This window comes from Chrysemys picta, chromosome 5 (genome assembly GCF_011386835.1).
Source record: "Chrysemys picta bellii isolate R12L10 chromosome 5, ASM1138683v2, whole genome shotgun sequence".
Lineage (NCBI taxonomy): Eukaryota > Metazoa > Chordata > Testudines > Emydidae > Chrysemys > Chrysemys picta.
This window is the reverse complement of record NC_088795.1, coordinates 100,017,452-100,032,791: the sequence shown is the minus strand read 5'-3', so window position 1 is coordinate 100,032,791 and position 15,340 is coordinate 100,017,452. Positions and strand designations below refer to the sequence as shown.

Below are 15,340 nucleotides of genomic sequence, written 5' to 3'. Positions count from 1 at the left end.
GTCAGCATACGTATAAATAAGACAATTCTCAGTAACTCAGGCAGTTATCGAAAGTGTTAGTGTCCTGTTTGTCTCTAGAGAGGCCTCACATACATACAAGGGTTAAAAAAAAAAAATCTGTATTTTTTTCCCACCTGGGTCAGAAAATTCATTTTAGCATTGTTCTATTGTGAAAGGTGTGGGTTGCTTTTTTAAAAGACCTTTTTACTCAACAGGGGTCTGTTCCTCATGTATCTTGTGTCTTACTCTGCTGACAGATGTTGAGGGGTTTTGTTTTGTTTTGTACTGCTTTTCACAATTGTCTTGTGCGTTTCTGAGATCTAGATGTCAGTGTCATCTCAGTATTTACAGAACTAAAGATCTTTTTTAGTTCCTTCTAGTCCCTGTCTATCACCATTAAATCCTGGTCTCTAACTCTCTCAAACTCAGTGTCTTCTTTCACTCTTTTCTTCTTTTCCCCTGCTATCATGCCCCCTCTTCCCAAATATCCTGTTTACCACTAAAGGGTATTTGCTGCTGCTTCTGGGACCACTAAAATTTATTCTTTTTTTTGGCATTCCCCTCTTTAAAACTCTTGCCCATGCCTTTATAATTTTTCAACTTGGGTACTGTAAAATTATGCTTTTTAGCCTTCCTGTCTCTCTTCTCTCCAAAACATACAATTAATGTCATTTCCTTTTGCTCTGTCCATACCACCTCCCTTCAATATTTGAATCCCTTCCCTGGCTTCTTATTTCTTACCATGTTAGACTGAAAGTGGTTAGCCATGATCAAAGCAAGTCTTATCTGAAAAATGTTTAGCACAGATGTATACTATTAGGAGCATTTTTGTATGTAGATGCAAGATCTGTGATCTGGCCATTAGCACAATACATTTCTGTAGTGTAGACAAGGCCTTAGTCCTCAAGTTCAAGGGTGTATATACTCCCTCTTCCCTTACTCTCTCCTATAACCATCTCTATTCTCATTTCCTCCTAATTTCCCCTTCTCTTCCCCCCCTTTCCCCCCCGTCTTTTACTCCCTATGTTTCTCCTAGTCCTCGCTAACAATTCCAGTATGCCTTCATGCCTGCATTCATGCTGAGCTCTAAATTTGAAAAAATCTCCTACTTCCTGTTTGCCAAATGCCTTCTCCTTCATATCCCAAGAATCCTTCCTACCTCATTCTCCTTTTCAAAAAACTTTCCACACTCTCTGTTACTTGAATTGATGTCTTGCTGATTTTTGATTGTAAGCTGTTCTGGGAAGGAACATCTTATTCCATTTTTGTGAAGTATCATATGAATATTTGTAAATTTACATACACTAATAATTCAGAAAAAGCTGACGTCTTAAAGTTCCAGTGGTGAGTTACATTTCTTGCCTCCATCTACTGACCAAAATACATGAACAATGTATTTAACCTATTATGCACTAAAGATTTTTGCAAAAAGGTTCCCATTGGTAGCACCATTGTGAACCCTAGTCTAGAAAAGACTTCAGCAGCTTCCTGTATTTTTACCACTGCTAGGGTGACAGATGTCCCGATTTTATAGGGACAGTCCCAATATTTGAGGCTTTTTCTTATATAGAAGCCTATTATGCCCCACCCCCATCCCGATTTTTCACACTTGCTGTCTGATCACCCTAACCACTGCTTGGTTTCATAGCAAAAATGGTATAGTGTGTGTGGGATTTTTTGGGTTATAGCAGGTAACTGTATCACATTAGCTATTCGAACTGTAAAATCCTAGTAGAGACTAGGCACTGCAGGTAGCCTTTACTGCGAGGGGACTAGGCGAGATCAGCCTTTATAATCCTGCCTGTGGTTGACCTCACCTAGTTTACCTCACAGTAAAACTGCAGTGACTTGTCTCCACTAGAATTTTACAGCAGGATAACTAATGCATGTTTGTTATGCCATGGTAAAAATGCAACATTTTCTTGGCAGTGAAGACAAAGCCTTAGTTTAAACCAACTGGACTAATGGTAGTATTGGTAGGCAACTTTTTACAAATGATATTTATTGAATAATTGTTTTTCAAGCCAAAGGCACTAGTCCTTAAGAGGAACAATGTCCATGCTAAGTTTAAAATCTCAGATGTTGGTCCTATATACTAGTTCCAAAAAGGATATTTAGAACTTTTTATAATGGGAAAAGTATAAAATATGTTTTTGTTTTTTCACTCTACCATAATGAAGTTTGCTCAGACTTAAACATTTTATTTTATTGGCAAAGGCAAAGCATTGAGAAGCTCAGTCTAAGACATGGTCTACACTAAAAAGCTACTTCACCCAAAGGTATGAAAAATTCACATCCCTGAGTGGCATAGTAAAGACGATCTAATCTCCAGTGTAGACAGTGCTAGGTTGATGGAAAAATTCTTCCATCGATCTACCTACTGCTTCATGGGGGAATGGAATTACCTAGAACCCCTCCCATCGGTGTAGGTAGTGTCTACACTGAAGTGCTGCTGCAGTTACACTGATGTAGTGAATCAAGTGTAGACAAGCCATAAAAGGTGAATATTTTTGAAAATGGAATGTTTGAAAACAGCTGCTTATAAAGAATGATGGATTTGTAACCTTAATTATGGTAGGCAGGGCTAGTGTTTACTAGAATTCTTATGTAGTAATTACATTTTTTGTTTGCTTTGTTACTATCTGAGATTATAAAAATCCACAGTTTACATGTTCCCTGACACTGTGCTCCCACCTCCTCCAGAATTTAGAAAAAATTGACATTTCTTCTGCTTTCAGAGATAGCTTTCACATTATAAACTGCTGCTCTGTGTTCTTGTTGAGCTGCAGCAGTGCAGCTTGAAACAGCAAAAGGATAGGTGTGTATTCCACCATCCCACTTTTTAATAGACTGTTAATATTGAAGCCTAATTATGATTACTTCAGTGCCACCAAGATTAATTGTTTTGCTACCAAACAATGAACCACTTTCCCAGGCAAAAATACTTAATCAAAAATCTTGCTTGGAGTAACAAAATCCCTTAAACTAGTGGCACTCAGACTGTGTTCTGTGATCCTCAGTGTTAAATGTTTTAAGACCCAAGTAATGAGTTGACTTCCAAAGAACTACTCATGATTAAAATAAAGCATGTGCTTAAATTCTATGCTGGATTGGAGTCCTAGGCCTTGTCTATGCTACCACTTAAGTTGACATAAGTTATGTTGCTTAGGGGTGTGAAAAAAAACCCTCTGAGCGACATAATTTACATCGACTTAAGTTTGAAAGAGTAAAAAGGGAAAGTGTTATTAACTGAACTGTATTTTCACCGACTTATGTTCCAAGATATGTGACAATAAAAATATTTCCACTGCATACATGTCATAACTATGTGTATGTAAATATTTATTTTTCTAAATTTATTCTCAAAGGAGTTGTATAGAAAGGGCACTTTAAGACATTTATCTCTCAAAAGTACTGATGTGGCCTCCATTACAATAGTACCCAAGAGCCTTACAACAACCTGTAAGGAAATGGAAATGTCGTTATACCCATTTTACAGATGGGGAACCAAGACTCAAAGAGACTAATGGTATGTGTATACTGCAGCTGCGAGCATGCTTCCCCGCCTAGGTAGACAGATGCACACTAGCTTGCTCGAGCTAGTATGTTAAAAATAACAGTGTGGACTTTGCAGCATGGGTGGCGGCAAAGGCTGGCTGCCCAAGTATAAGTCTACCCAACCCATTGGACCCAAACTTGTGTGGCTAGGCTATGCTGCAACATCCACACTGCTATTTTTAGCATACTAGCTTGAGCGGAGTTAGCACGTCTGTCTCCCCATGCTGAGACATGCTCCCAGCTGCAATGTAGACATGTTGCCATAGCTATGCCAGCATAACCTGGTAGTGTGGATATAGTCTAAAAGGATGAAAGGGATTTTTCTGTCTATATAGGAACACGACTTCCCCAAATGATGGTAGCTAGATTGATGGAAACATTCTTCCATCAGTTTAACCTCCAGCATAGATGTAGCTAAATCAGCTGCATTGGTCAGGGGTATGGATTTTAAGTATAGACCAGGCTTCAGTGTCTTGCCTAAACCTACATAGGGAGTCTGTGGTAAAGCAAGTAATGGAACTCTGGTCTTCTGAGTTCCGGGCTAACTCCCTAACCACTAGATCAGGCGTTCTCAAACTGGAAAAATGTGGTTTTAATTTATAAGAGGGGTTGCACTCAGAGGCTTGCTCTGTGAAAAGGGTCACCAATACAAAAGATTGAGAAATACTGCATTAGATCATCTTTCCACTCTTCAATGGACTTTGGACCACACACGTGTGTATGGAGGAGGGAAGATGCGAATAAAAGTAATTGCAAGAGACAAAGTGTTAACCTGAGTAATATATATCACTTCTAAAATGCAAGCATGACTTTCATTGTTTCAGCTATGAACAGAATTGCTGTATTAAAATATTAGCCATACTAAGATTTTGTTATTATGTCCTTTAGGACTTCCAACAGCAGTCAGACTCTATCATCTTGCCAAACTATGGAGCCTTGTACATCAGATGAATTTTTTCAGGCACTCAACCATGCTGAACAAACCTTTAAAAAGATGGAAAACTACCTGAGACACAAACAACTATGTGATGTGGTATTAGTTGCTGGTGATCGCAGAATTCCAGCTCACAGGTAAATATCTAAAAGATTCTGATTCTAAAATAAATTACATTGGCTTACTTATGTTTGTGCATCTGTGGTGTAAGGGTTAACTATTTTGCTTTAAAATAAAAGATTTGAAGAAAGAGGAGGTTTTGATGAAATAAACTTTGGAATCTAAAAATTAACTTCTGTCTATTCCCTGTGATACATGATCAAAAGTAATTCTAATGGGTACAATGTTAATTCCCACCTGTGACTATACACTCAAAGATTTGGCAAACAAAAACAATAAAATCCCTACCCAGAATCAATTTTGAAAATATTTCAAGGACTGTAGTGTATCAGAGGGGTAACCGTGTTAGTCTGAATCTGCATCTGAAGAAATGAGGTTCTTACCCACAAAAGCTTATGCTCCCAATACTTCTGTTAGTCCTCAAGGACTGTAGTATTTTTTACTGTTCACAAAGAAAAAATTGAATTTAACATTTAAATGTGTATTGGATGTTCCCTTGTGTCTTCCAAATTAATTCAGTGTTATGGTTTACACAACTGTAAGACCAGCCAGACGATTTTCCCTTAGCAGCATCCGTAGGGTTGGTCTGGGTCCCCCCCTGGAGTGGCGCCTCCATGGTGTCCAATATAGGAGCCTGCTGACCCTCCACCCCCTCAGTTCCTTCTTACCGCCAGTGATGGCTGGCTGGAACTTTGCTGCATTCCTGCAGCAAGCCTAGCAGTGTCTCAGTTCATGTATATAGTTCTGATTCTCATAGTTTTATAGCTAGTGTTAGTTGTAAGTTAGTCAGCTGTTGGGGGGGTTTCCCCTAAACTCAACCCTTGTCCCCTCCTGGGGCATGCTCGGGTCCCCAGGGTTTAAACTCTATGCGGTCTGCGGGAAGTTTATGCCGAAGAGTGACCCCGGGAATCGCGAACAGAATTCTCTGCTCTGGTGGAGGAGGGGAAGCTGATCTCACGAGCATCCCTCCAAGCAGCCCTGGACGCAGCAGATGCAACCTCCTGCACACTGGCCACCGGAGTGGTGATGCGGCGAGGTCCTGGCTTCAGGTTTCCGGCCTTCACCATGAGGTCCAGCAGACCATCCAGGACCTTCCCTTTGAGGGACCCACATTATTTTCTGAGAAAACGGACAAGTGGCTCCATAGCCTAAAGGACTCCAGGGCTACTTTACGCTCCATGGGCCCGCACACTCCGGCCACTCAGCATAGACAATTTAGGCCGCAGCCAGCCCGCGGCCATATCAGCCCCAGAACCGCCCACAGGCCCCGCGCAGTAGGAGTAGGAGTGGCAGGAGGAGGCAATATCCGTATGCTGGACAGTCTTCGGGCCAACCAAGGCCTCCGTCAGGGCCTAGACCCCAAATTTGATGGTGCGGTCAAGGACGACCTACCAGTCAGGACCTTGGATCCTACCAACCTTACATTTGGTTGCAGTCCTGCTGTTTGGTCTGTCGATGGCCCCAAGGGTCTTCACAAAGTGCATGGCAGTTGTAACGGCCTTCCTGCACAAGCACCAAATTCAGGTGTTTCCCTACCTCGACGACTGACTCATCAAGGGCCGCTCCAAGGTACAGGTGGAGGCTCAGGTGGTCTTCATCAGATAGACCTTCCTCAAGCTCGGCCTCCGGTTAAACGAGGCCAAGTCTACCCTGTCCCCAGTCCAGCAGATAGAGTTCATAAGGGCAGTCCTGGACTCGACTCAAGCCAGAGCGTACCTCCCAGAGTCCAGGTTCCGGTCCATATCCGACATCATTCTCGGTCTCAGGTGTTTTCCGACCACTACAGCAAGAAACTGCCGGAAGTTGCTGGGGCACATGGCTGCGAGCACCTATGTAGTGAGTCACGCCAGGCTCAAACTGCGCTCTCTCCAGTCCTAGTTGGCGACCATGTACCGACCAACCAGGGATGCGCTGGACTCTGTGGTGACGCTGCCCTGTGCAGTGCTAGACTCCCTCCGGTGGTGGCAGGTTTGTGTAGGAGTGCCCTTCGCCAGCCCTCAGCCCCCCCTATCCTTGGTAACCAATGTGTCGGACCTGGGGTGGGAGGTGCACCTGGGGGATCTCAGGACCCAGGGCCTTTGGTCCTCGGAGGACCTCACCTTACACATCAACGACCGGGAGCTGCGGGCGGTGCATCTTGCCTGCCAGACTTTCAAATCCTGCTTGGCAGGCAGATGTGTCGCAGTTCTCACGGACAATACCTCGGCGATGTTCTATATCAACAAACGGGTGTGCATGCTCCCCTCACCTGTGCCGGGAAGCCCTCGCGCTTTGGGACTTTTGCGTAGAGCATGCAATTCACCTGATGGTGTCTTACCTTCTGGGGGTGCAGAACGGCCTAGCGGACACCCTCAGTCGATTGTTTCACGGTCACGAGTGGTCTCTCCACCGGGATGTGGTACATTCAATCTTCCGTCTCTGGGGCTCTCCCCAGATAGACCTGTTCGCCACACGCTGGTGTGGCCAAGCCAGCATTGGTTCACGTCACTGCTGCAGATGTCTGTACAGGCGCTCATCGCGTTGTCCCTGCTCCCGGACCTGATCACACAGGATTGGGCCGCCTCTGGCACCCAAACCTGGAGTCGCTCCACCTCACAGCCTGGATGCTCCATGGCTGAACCTTGTAGAAATGGGATGCTCCCATCAAGTTAGGCAAGTCCTCCTTGGTAGCAGGAAACCCGCTACCCGGGCCACATACATGGCCAAGTGGAAACGTTTTTCCATCTGGGCAGGGCAGCAGGGACAGGCTCCGTTGCTCGCCCCGGTCCCGCTCATACTAGATTACTTACTTCACCTGAAGCAGCAGGGACTTTCACTCTCCTCGGTTCGGGTCCACCTGGTCACCATCACCGCGTTTCACCCAGGGGCTGACGGTTTCTCGTTTTTTGTGAACCCACTGGTCAGTCGCTTCCTCAAGGGCCTGGACAGACTCTTCCCGCATACATGACAGCCTGTCCCAGCCTGGGACCTTAATTTGGTCCTCTCTGCCCTCACGGGCCCCCCTTTGAGCCCTTGGCTACGTGCTCACTGCTGTATCTCTCCTATAAGGTTGCGTTCCTCATGGCTATCACCTCAGCTAGGAGGGTCTCGGAGCTCAGAGCCCTAACGTCCGAGCCACCCTAGACTGTCTTTCATAAGGACAAGGTCCAACTCAGGCCACACCCGACGTTCCTTCTTAAGGTGGTCTCCCAATTCCACATGGGGCCACGTTTTTCTCCCTGTGTTTTATCCTAAGCCACACTCTTCCAGCAGGGAGTGTAGACTGCACTCCCTGGACGTTCACAGGGCCCTGGTGTTCTATATCGAAAGAACCAAGCTGTTCAGGAAATCAGTCCAACTCTTTGTGGCTGTGGCCCACAGGATGAAGGGACTCCCTGTCTCTTCACAGCATATCTCCTCATGGATCACGTCCTGCATCTGCGAGTGCTACGATTGGGCGAAGGTGCCTGCCCCGCCGATTACAGTCCACTCCACCAGGGCGCAGGCCTCTTCTGCGGCGTTCCTGGCTCAGATTCCGACCCTGGAGATATGCAGGGCGGCCACATGGTCCTCAATTCATACGTTCACGTTGCACTACGCCATCACGCATCAGGCCAGAGACGACGCAGTTTTTGGTCGTGCAGTGCTTCAATCTGTAGTGGACTCCAACCCCACCACCTGAACTCCGGCTTGGGAGTCACCTGCTTGGAAAGGACATGAACAATCACTCGAAGAAGAAAAAACGGTTACTCACCTTCTCGTAACTGTTCTTCAAGATGTGTTGTTCATGTCCATTCCAGTACCCACCCTACTACCCCTCTGTCAGAGTGCCGGCAAGAAGGAACTGAGGAGGTGGAGGGTCGGCAGGCTCCTATATTGGAGGCCATGGAAGCACCACGCCAGGGGGTGCCCACGCCGACCTTACAGACGCTGCTAAGGGAAAATCTTCCAGCTGGCGTGCATGCAGTGCGCACACACCTGCTTGGAATGGACATGAGCAACACATCTCGAAGAACAACAGTTACGAGAGGGTGAGTAACTGTTTTTTTACTAAAGGGTTCTTAAATCTAGTGGAGAAAGGCATAGCAAGAACCAGTGGCTAGAAGCTGAAGCCAGACAAATTCAAATGACAAATTAGGCACAATTTTTTAAAAGTTAGGACAATTAACCAAAGGAGCAAAAGAAGATGGATTCTCTATCCTTTGATGTCAAGTATCAGGGGGTAGCCGTGTTAGTCTGTATCTACAAAAACAACAAGGAGTCTGGTGGCACCTTAAAGACTAACAGATTTATTTGGGCATAAGCGTTCGTGAGTAAAAACCTCACTTCTTCGGATGCATAGAGTGAAAGTTACAGATGCAGGCATTATATACTGACACATGGAGAGCAGGGAGTTACTTCACAAGTGGAGAACCAGTGTTGACAGGGCCAATTCAATCAGGGTGGATGTAGTCCACTCCCAATAATAGATGAGGAGGTGTCAATTCCAGGAGAGGAAAAGCTGCTTCTGTAGTGAGCCAGCCACTCCCAGTCCCTATTCAAGCCCAGATTAATGGTGTTGAATTTGCAAATGAATTTTAGTTCTGCTGTTTCTCTTTGAAGTCTGTTTCTGAAGTTTTTTTGTTCAATGATAGTGACTTTTAAATCTGTAATAGAATGACCAGGGAGATTGAAGTGTTCACTTACTGACTTATGTATGTTACCATTCCTGATGTCCGATTTGTGTCCATTTATTCTTTTGCGGAGGGACTGTCCGGTTTGGCCAATGTACATGGCAGAGGGGCATTGTTGGCACATGATGGCATATATGACATTAGTGGATGTGCAGGTGAATGAGCCCCTGATGGTGTGGCTGATGTGGTTGGGTCCTCTGATGCTGTTGCCAGAGTAGATATGGGGACAGAGTAGGCAACGAGGTTTGCTACAGGGATAGGTTCCTGGGTTGGTGTTTCTGTGGTGTGGTGTGTATGTCTTTCTGGATGATGTGCTTTAACCAAACATTGCTGTTGGAGACATAGCTGGCACTTTGTTTCACAGTCATACCACTAATTTTCAAATATGTCACTCCAAGCTATATTGTTTATTGGCAGTTAGTTTCCCAAGGCTCAATTTCAATATTAACCTGAAAATCAGTTTATAGCTGTGCATTTTTAAAAACAGTTTCTTTCCAAGTTCTGTCAGTTTTCTATTGGACAGTTCACCATAGATCAATTGGTCTGGTATGTGCTTCTCATCTATTTGTAGAACATGCTCAGTTTTTCCAAGTTATATTTCCATCAGAATTGCCTGTATGCAGTTGAGATCAGTGTGCATCAATACAATGTGGGGGATTATTTTATTGTAATACTTTGAGTGACAAAAAGATGTCTCAAATGAAAACTAACACTTTGGCATTATGTTTGTAACAAGCCATAAGGAGAATGGAACGGAAATTTTTGGATAGTGTAGGGGACAATTTCCTGGTGCAAGTGCTGGAGGAACCAACTAGGGGCAAAGCTTTTCTTGACCTGCTACTCACAAACAGAGAAGAACTAGTAGGGGAAGCAAAAGTGGATGGGAACCTGGGAGGCAGTGACCATGAGATGGTCGAGTTCAGGATCCTGACACAAGGAAGAAAGGAGAGCAGCAGAATACGGACCCTGGACTTCAGAAGAGCAGACTTTGACTCCCTCAGGGAACAGATGGGCAGGATCCCCTGGGAGAATAACATGAAGGGCAAAGGGGTCCAGGAGAGCTGGCTGTATTTTAAAGAATCCTTATTGAGGTTGCAGGAACAAACCATCCCGATGTGTAGAAGGAATAGTAAATATGGCAGGCGACCAGCTTGGCTAAACAGTGAAATCCTTGCTGATCTTAAACGCAAAAAAGAAGCTTACAAGAAGTGGAAGATTGGACAAATGACCAGGGAGGAGTATAAAAATATTGCTCAGGCGTGCAGGAGTGAAATCAGGAAGGCCAAATCACACTTGGAGTTGCAGTTAGCAAGAGATGTTAAGAGTAACAAGAAGGGTTTCTTCAGGTATGTTAGCAACAAGAAGAAAATCAAGGAAAGCGTGGGCCCCTTACTGAATGAGGGAGGCAACCTAGTGACCGAGGATGTGGAAAAAGCTAATGTACTCAATGATTTTTTTGCCTCTGTCTTCACGAACAAGGTCAGCTCCCAGACTGCTGCACTGGGCAGTACAGCATGGAGAGAAGGTGACCAACCCTCTGTGGAGAAAGAAGTGGTTCGGGACTATTTAGAAAAACTGGACGTGCACAAGTCCATGGGGCCGGATGCGCTACATCCGAGGGTGCTAAAGGAGTTGGCGGGTGAGATTGCAGAGCCATTAGCCATTATTTTTGAAAACTCATGGCGATCGGGGGAGGTTCCAGATGACTGGAAAAAGGCTAATGTAGTGCCTATCTTTAAAAAAGGGAAGAAGGAGGATCCGGGGAACTATAGGCCAGTCAGCCTCACCTCAGTCCCTGGAAAAATCATGGAGCAGGTCCTCAAGGAATCAATTATGAAACATTTAGAGGAGAGGAAAGTGATCAGGAACAGTCAGCATGGAATCACGAAGGGGAAGTCGTGCCTGACTAACCTAATTGCCTTCTATGATGAGATAAATGGCTCTGTGGATGAGGGGAAAGCAGTGGATGTGTTATTCCTTGACTTTAGCAAAGCTTTTGATACGGTCTCCCACAGTATTCTTGCCACCAAGTTAAAGAAGTATGGGCTGGATGAATGGACTGTAAGGTGGATAGAAAGCTGGCTAGATCGTCGGGCTCAACGGGTAGTGATCAATGGCTCCATGTCTAGTTGGCAGCCGGTTTCAAGCGGAGTGCCCCAAGGGTCGGTCCTGGGGCCGGTTTTGTTTAATATCTTTATTAATGATCTGGAGGATGGTGTGGACTGCACTCTCAGCAAGTTTGCAGATGACACTAAACTGGGAGGCGTGGTAGATACACTAGAGGGTAGGGATCGGATACAGAGGGACCTAGACAAATTAGAAGATTGGGCCGAAAAAAACCTGATGAGGTTCAACAAGGACAAGTGCAGAGTCCTGCACTTAGGACGGAAGAATCCCATGCACTGCTACAGACTAGGGACCGAATGGCTAGGTAGCAGTTCTGCAGAAAAGGACCTAGGGGTCACAGTGGACGAGAAGCTGGATATGAGTCAACAGAGTGCTCTTGTTGCCAAGAAGGCTAACGGCATTTTGGGCTGTATAAGTAGGGGCATTGCCAGCAGATCGAGGGACGTGATCGTTCCCCTTTATTCGACATTGGTGAGGCCTCATCTGGAATACTGTGTCCCGTTTTGGGCCCCACACTACAAGAAGGATGTGGAAAAATTGGAAAGAGTCCAGCGGAGGGCAACAAAAATGATTAGGGGTCTGGAGCACATGACTTATGAGGAGAGGCTGAGGGAACTGGGATTGTTTAGTCTCCAGAAGAGAAGAATGAGGGGGGATTTGATAGCAGCCTTCAACTACCTGAAGGGGGGTTCCAAAGAGGATGGAGCTCGGCTGTTCTCAGTGGTGGCAGATGACAGAACAAGGAGCAATGGTCTCAAGTTGCAGTGGGGGAGGTCCAGGTTGGATATCAGGAAAAACTATTTCACTAGGAGGGTGGTGAAACACTGGAATGCGTTACCTAGGGAGGTGGTGGAGTCTCCTTCCTTGGAGGTTTTTAAGGCCCGGCTTGACAAAGCCCTGTCTGGGATGATTTAGCTGGGAATTGGTCCTGCTTTGAGCAGGGGGTTGGACTAGATGACCTCTTGAGGTCCCTTCCAACTCTGATATTCTATGATTCTATGATTCTATGAAAGCACTCCTGTGTTGGAATTAAGTGTTCAGGGTGGATAAAAATCAATGATTTAAAAAAAATTGGATTTCTTTATTTAAATAGGTTTTTTCCTCAAAAATAAAAAAAAATTCTATCTAAAGATAGTTTTAATTAAGATACATTATAGCTCAAAGATATCTCATCATGGAATAGGGATTATAAATTCTAATTCTATAGTATGAGACAATATATTCATGTAATCTTTAAGAAAAGTTTTGTAAATGAGTTCCTAGTAGTTCATGGATTAGGAACCCAATTTTATGGAGTTCCAGGGGCTTCTGTATAGATTATTTTGGTTAATCTTTCTATCTACCCAATGGGATTCAGTGCTCAGTCTAGAAGATACCATCAGAGATGCTTAGTTTTGCAGTTCTCAAACTGTGGATTTGTGTCTCCAGAGATAATATGCTTGTTAACAGCAAAAATGTTTTTAATTAAATAAATACATAATATATAGAGGTGAGCAATAACAGTCCTCAACCTTATTGTCTCTCTATAAATTTGTGTACACAGAGTCAATCTCTTATCTCTCTCTAAAAGTGCAAAGTTTCAAAAAGTTCAATGAATAGAAGATTGTTGGGGGCAGAATAGATCTGGACAAGGAGAAGAAGCCTGGAGATAAATGTGAGAAGGGAGGGACAGGTAGTAGAAACAAAAATGAAACTGTTTGAGCAGCACATTCCAGAAGTCTTGAGGTCTTTTTGAGTGTAGCCTTCATTGATTTGAGATCTACCATACCATTCTCTCACTAGAAGGGAAAACCTATAATGGCAGCAGGCGGTAAAAGAGACCCAGTTTGAAATAAGAACCATTCAAGAAATATACCGTATATACTCGATCATAAGCCAGTTCGTTTATAAGTCGACCCCCCCCAAGATGGATAAGTAAAAATGGAAATTTTTTATGACCCGTTCATAAGCCAACCCTATAATTCAGGGGTCAGCAAACTTTGGCTCCCAGGCCATCAGGATAAGCCGCTGGTGGGCCGAGATGGGTTTTTTACCTCAAGCATCCGCAGGCACAGAGGTAAACCTAAGTAAACAAAGTGTCCTGGCGCGCCAGCTGCTTACCCTGATGGGCCGGGACAGCAACTGGTGGGGAAATTTTTTTGGGGGGAGAAGCTGGGAGTCAGGTGAGTAACCCCTGTGACCACCCCCCACATACCCCACCCCTAGCCCGGGACCCCCACACTCTCCCCATCCCATCCCTTCCCACCTTATCTGGGGAGGGCCAAGGGAGGATGTCTCTGGCCTCGCTGGAGCTGCTCCAGCAGGCCGGGCAGCGTGGCCACAGCCTGCTCCGGTGGGCCAGACTGGGTGGCGCGGCCGCAGCATGTTCCAGCAGGCTGGGCCAGGCTGGGCCAGGCGGCACAGCCGCAGTGTGCTCCAGCGGGCTGGGCGGCGCAGCCACAGCCTGCTCTGGGGGGTGAGGCCAAGCGGCACGGCTGCAGCCTGCCACCCCAGAGCTACAGCTGCTTCGGAGGCTGGGGGGAGAGCAGCGTGGCCAGAAGCAGAGAGACTCTGGCCCCGCCTCTTCCCTTCTGGCTCTGCTGGCTGTGCTGCCTCTCCTTGCTCACTCTGTTGGGGGGGAGGGGCTGTGTCCCACCTCTCCCTCTCTATGCCCGTTCATAAGCCAACCCCCTTCTCTGGTGCTTCCCTTTTTTACTACAAAAATTCGGCTTATGAACGAGTATATACGGTATGTTTTCTGATGATGTTTTAAAGAAAGTCACACCAGTGAATTGGTGGAAGTCACTTAAGCACTTGGATTCATAGACTCATAGACTTTAAGGTCAGAAGGGACCATTATGATCATCTGGTCTGACCCCCTGCATGCTGCAGGCCACAAAACCCTTCCCTGGACTCTGCCGTTGAAGTCCCCAATCCTGTGTTTTAGTGACTTCAATCGGCAGAGACCCTCCTGCTAGTGATCCCTGCCCCATGCTGCGGAGGAAGGCGAAAAACCTCCAGAGGCTCAGCCAATTTACCCTGGAGGAAAATTCCTTCCTGACCCCAAATATGGCGATCAGTAAGACCCCGAGCATGTAGGCAAGAGTCTCTAGTCTGACCCCTGTTGGCCATTATACTATTTACGTACCATTGCTTGGTTTTCCTTGGCTACTATGTTTTACCATTAAACCATTCCCTCCATAAACTTATCTAACTTAATCTTAAAACCAGACAGGTCCGTCGCCCCCACCGTTTCCCTCGGAAGGCCGTTCCAATATTTCACCCCTCTGACGGTCAGAAACCTTCGTCTAATTTCAAGCCTGAACTTCCCCACGGCCAGTTTATATCCATTCGTTCTCGTGTCCACATTAGTACTAAGCTGGAATAGTTCCTCTCCCTCCCTTGTATTTATCCCTCTGATATATTTAAAGATAGCAATCATATCCCCCCTCAGCCTTCGCTTTGTCAGACTAAACAACCCAAGCTCCTCTAGTCTCCTTTCATACGACAGGTTTTCCATTCCTCTGATCATCCTAGTCGCCCTTCTCTGCACCCTTCAGAGACTCTTGAAGTGATAATTTCACTTTTAACAGCAGTAGCTTCTTCTTCCGGTGTAGAAAGAATATTTTCTTCCTTTGGACTAATTCATTCCAAATTGAGAAATCGTTTGGGACCTGAAAAAGCAGGAAAGCTTGTTTTTCTTTTCCAGATTATGAACAAACAGGAAAATGAAGGTGAAGACGACAGAGTTAGCTGCAGAAGCCAGTATTTTAAGTTTCTCGTGTTGACCTGGTTGACATAGTCGATCTAACTTTTTTTAATTTCATTTAACTATTTTAGTTAAAAACAATTTGAACAAAAACAAACCTGATTTTAAAAAACTTGAATGTTTAAATTCAAAAATTCATATGCTTGTTTTGTTAAAATATTATATGTTTGCTGTTGAAGAAAAAAATCCAGACTACATAAC

At 45.2% G+C, this 15,340-nt stretch overlaps 1 protein-coding gene across 13 annotated transcripts in view; it reads left to right on the top strand.

Moving 5' to 3' along the window:
* The window catches only part of KLHL5 (kelch like family member 5), a 128,542-nt gene that overhangs the window by 58,140 nt on the left and 55,062 nt on the right, over nt 1-15,340 (top strand). For 12 of the 13 annotated variants that reach the window (XR_010601510.1, XM_024106703.3, XM_024106701.3 and 9 more), the window contains one exon: nt 4,447-4,629. Coding sequence is in view for 12 of the 13 variants with exons in the window: in XM_005286345.5 (XP_005286402.3) it covers nt 4,447-4,629 (183 nt within the window). In the remaining variant the exon portion in view is untranslated. Of the gene's footprint in view, nt 1-2,743; nt 2,819-4,446; nt 4,630-15,340 lie in introns of those variants that run through there. The other variant, XM_065596970.1, reaches the window with a different exon arrangement.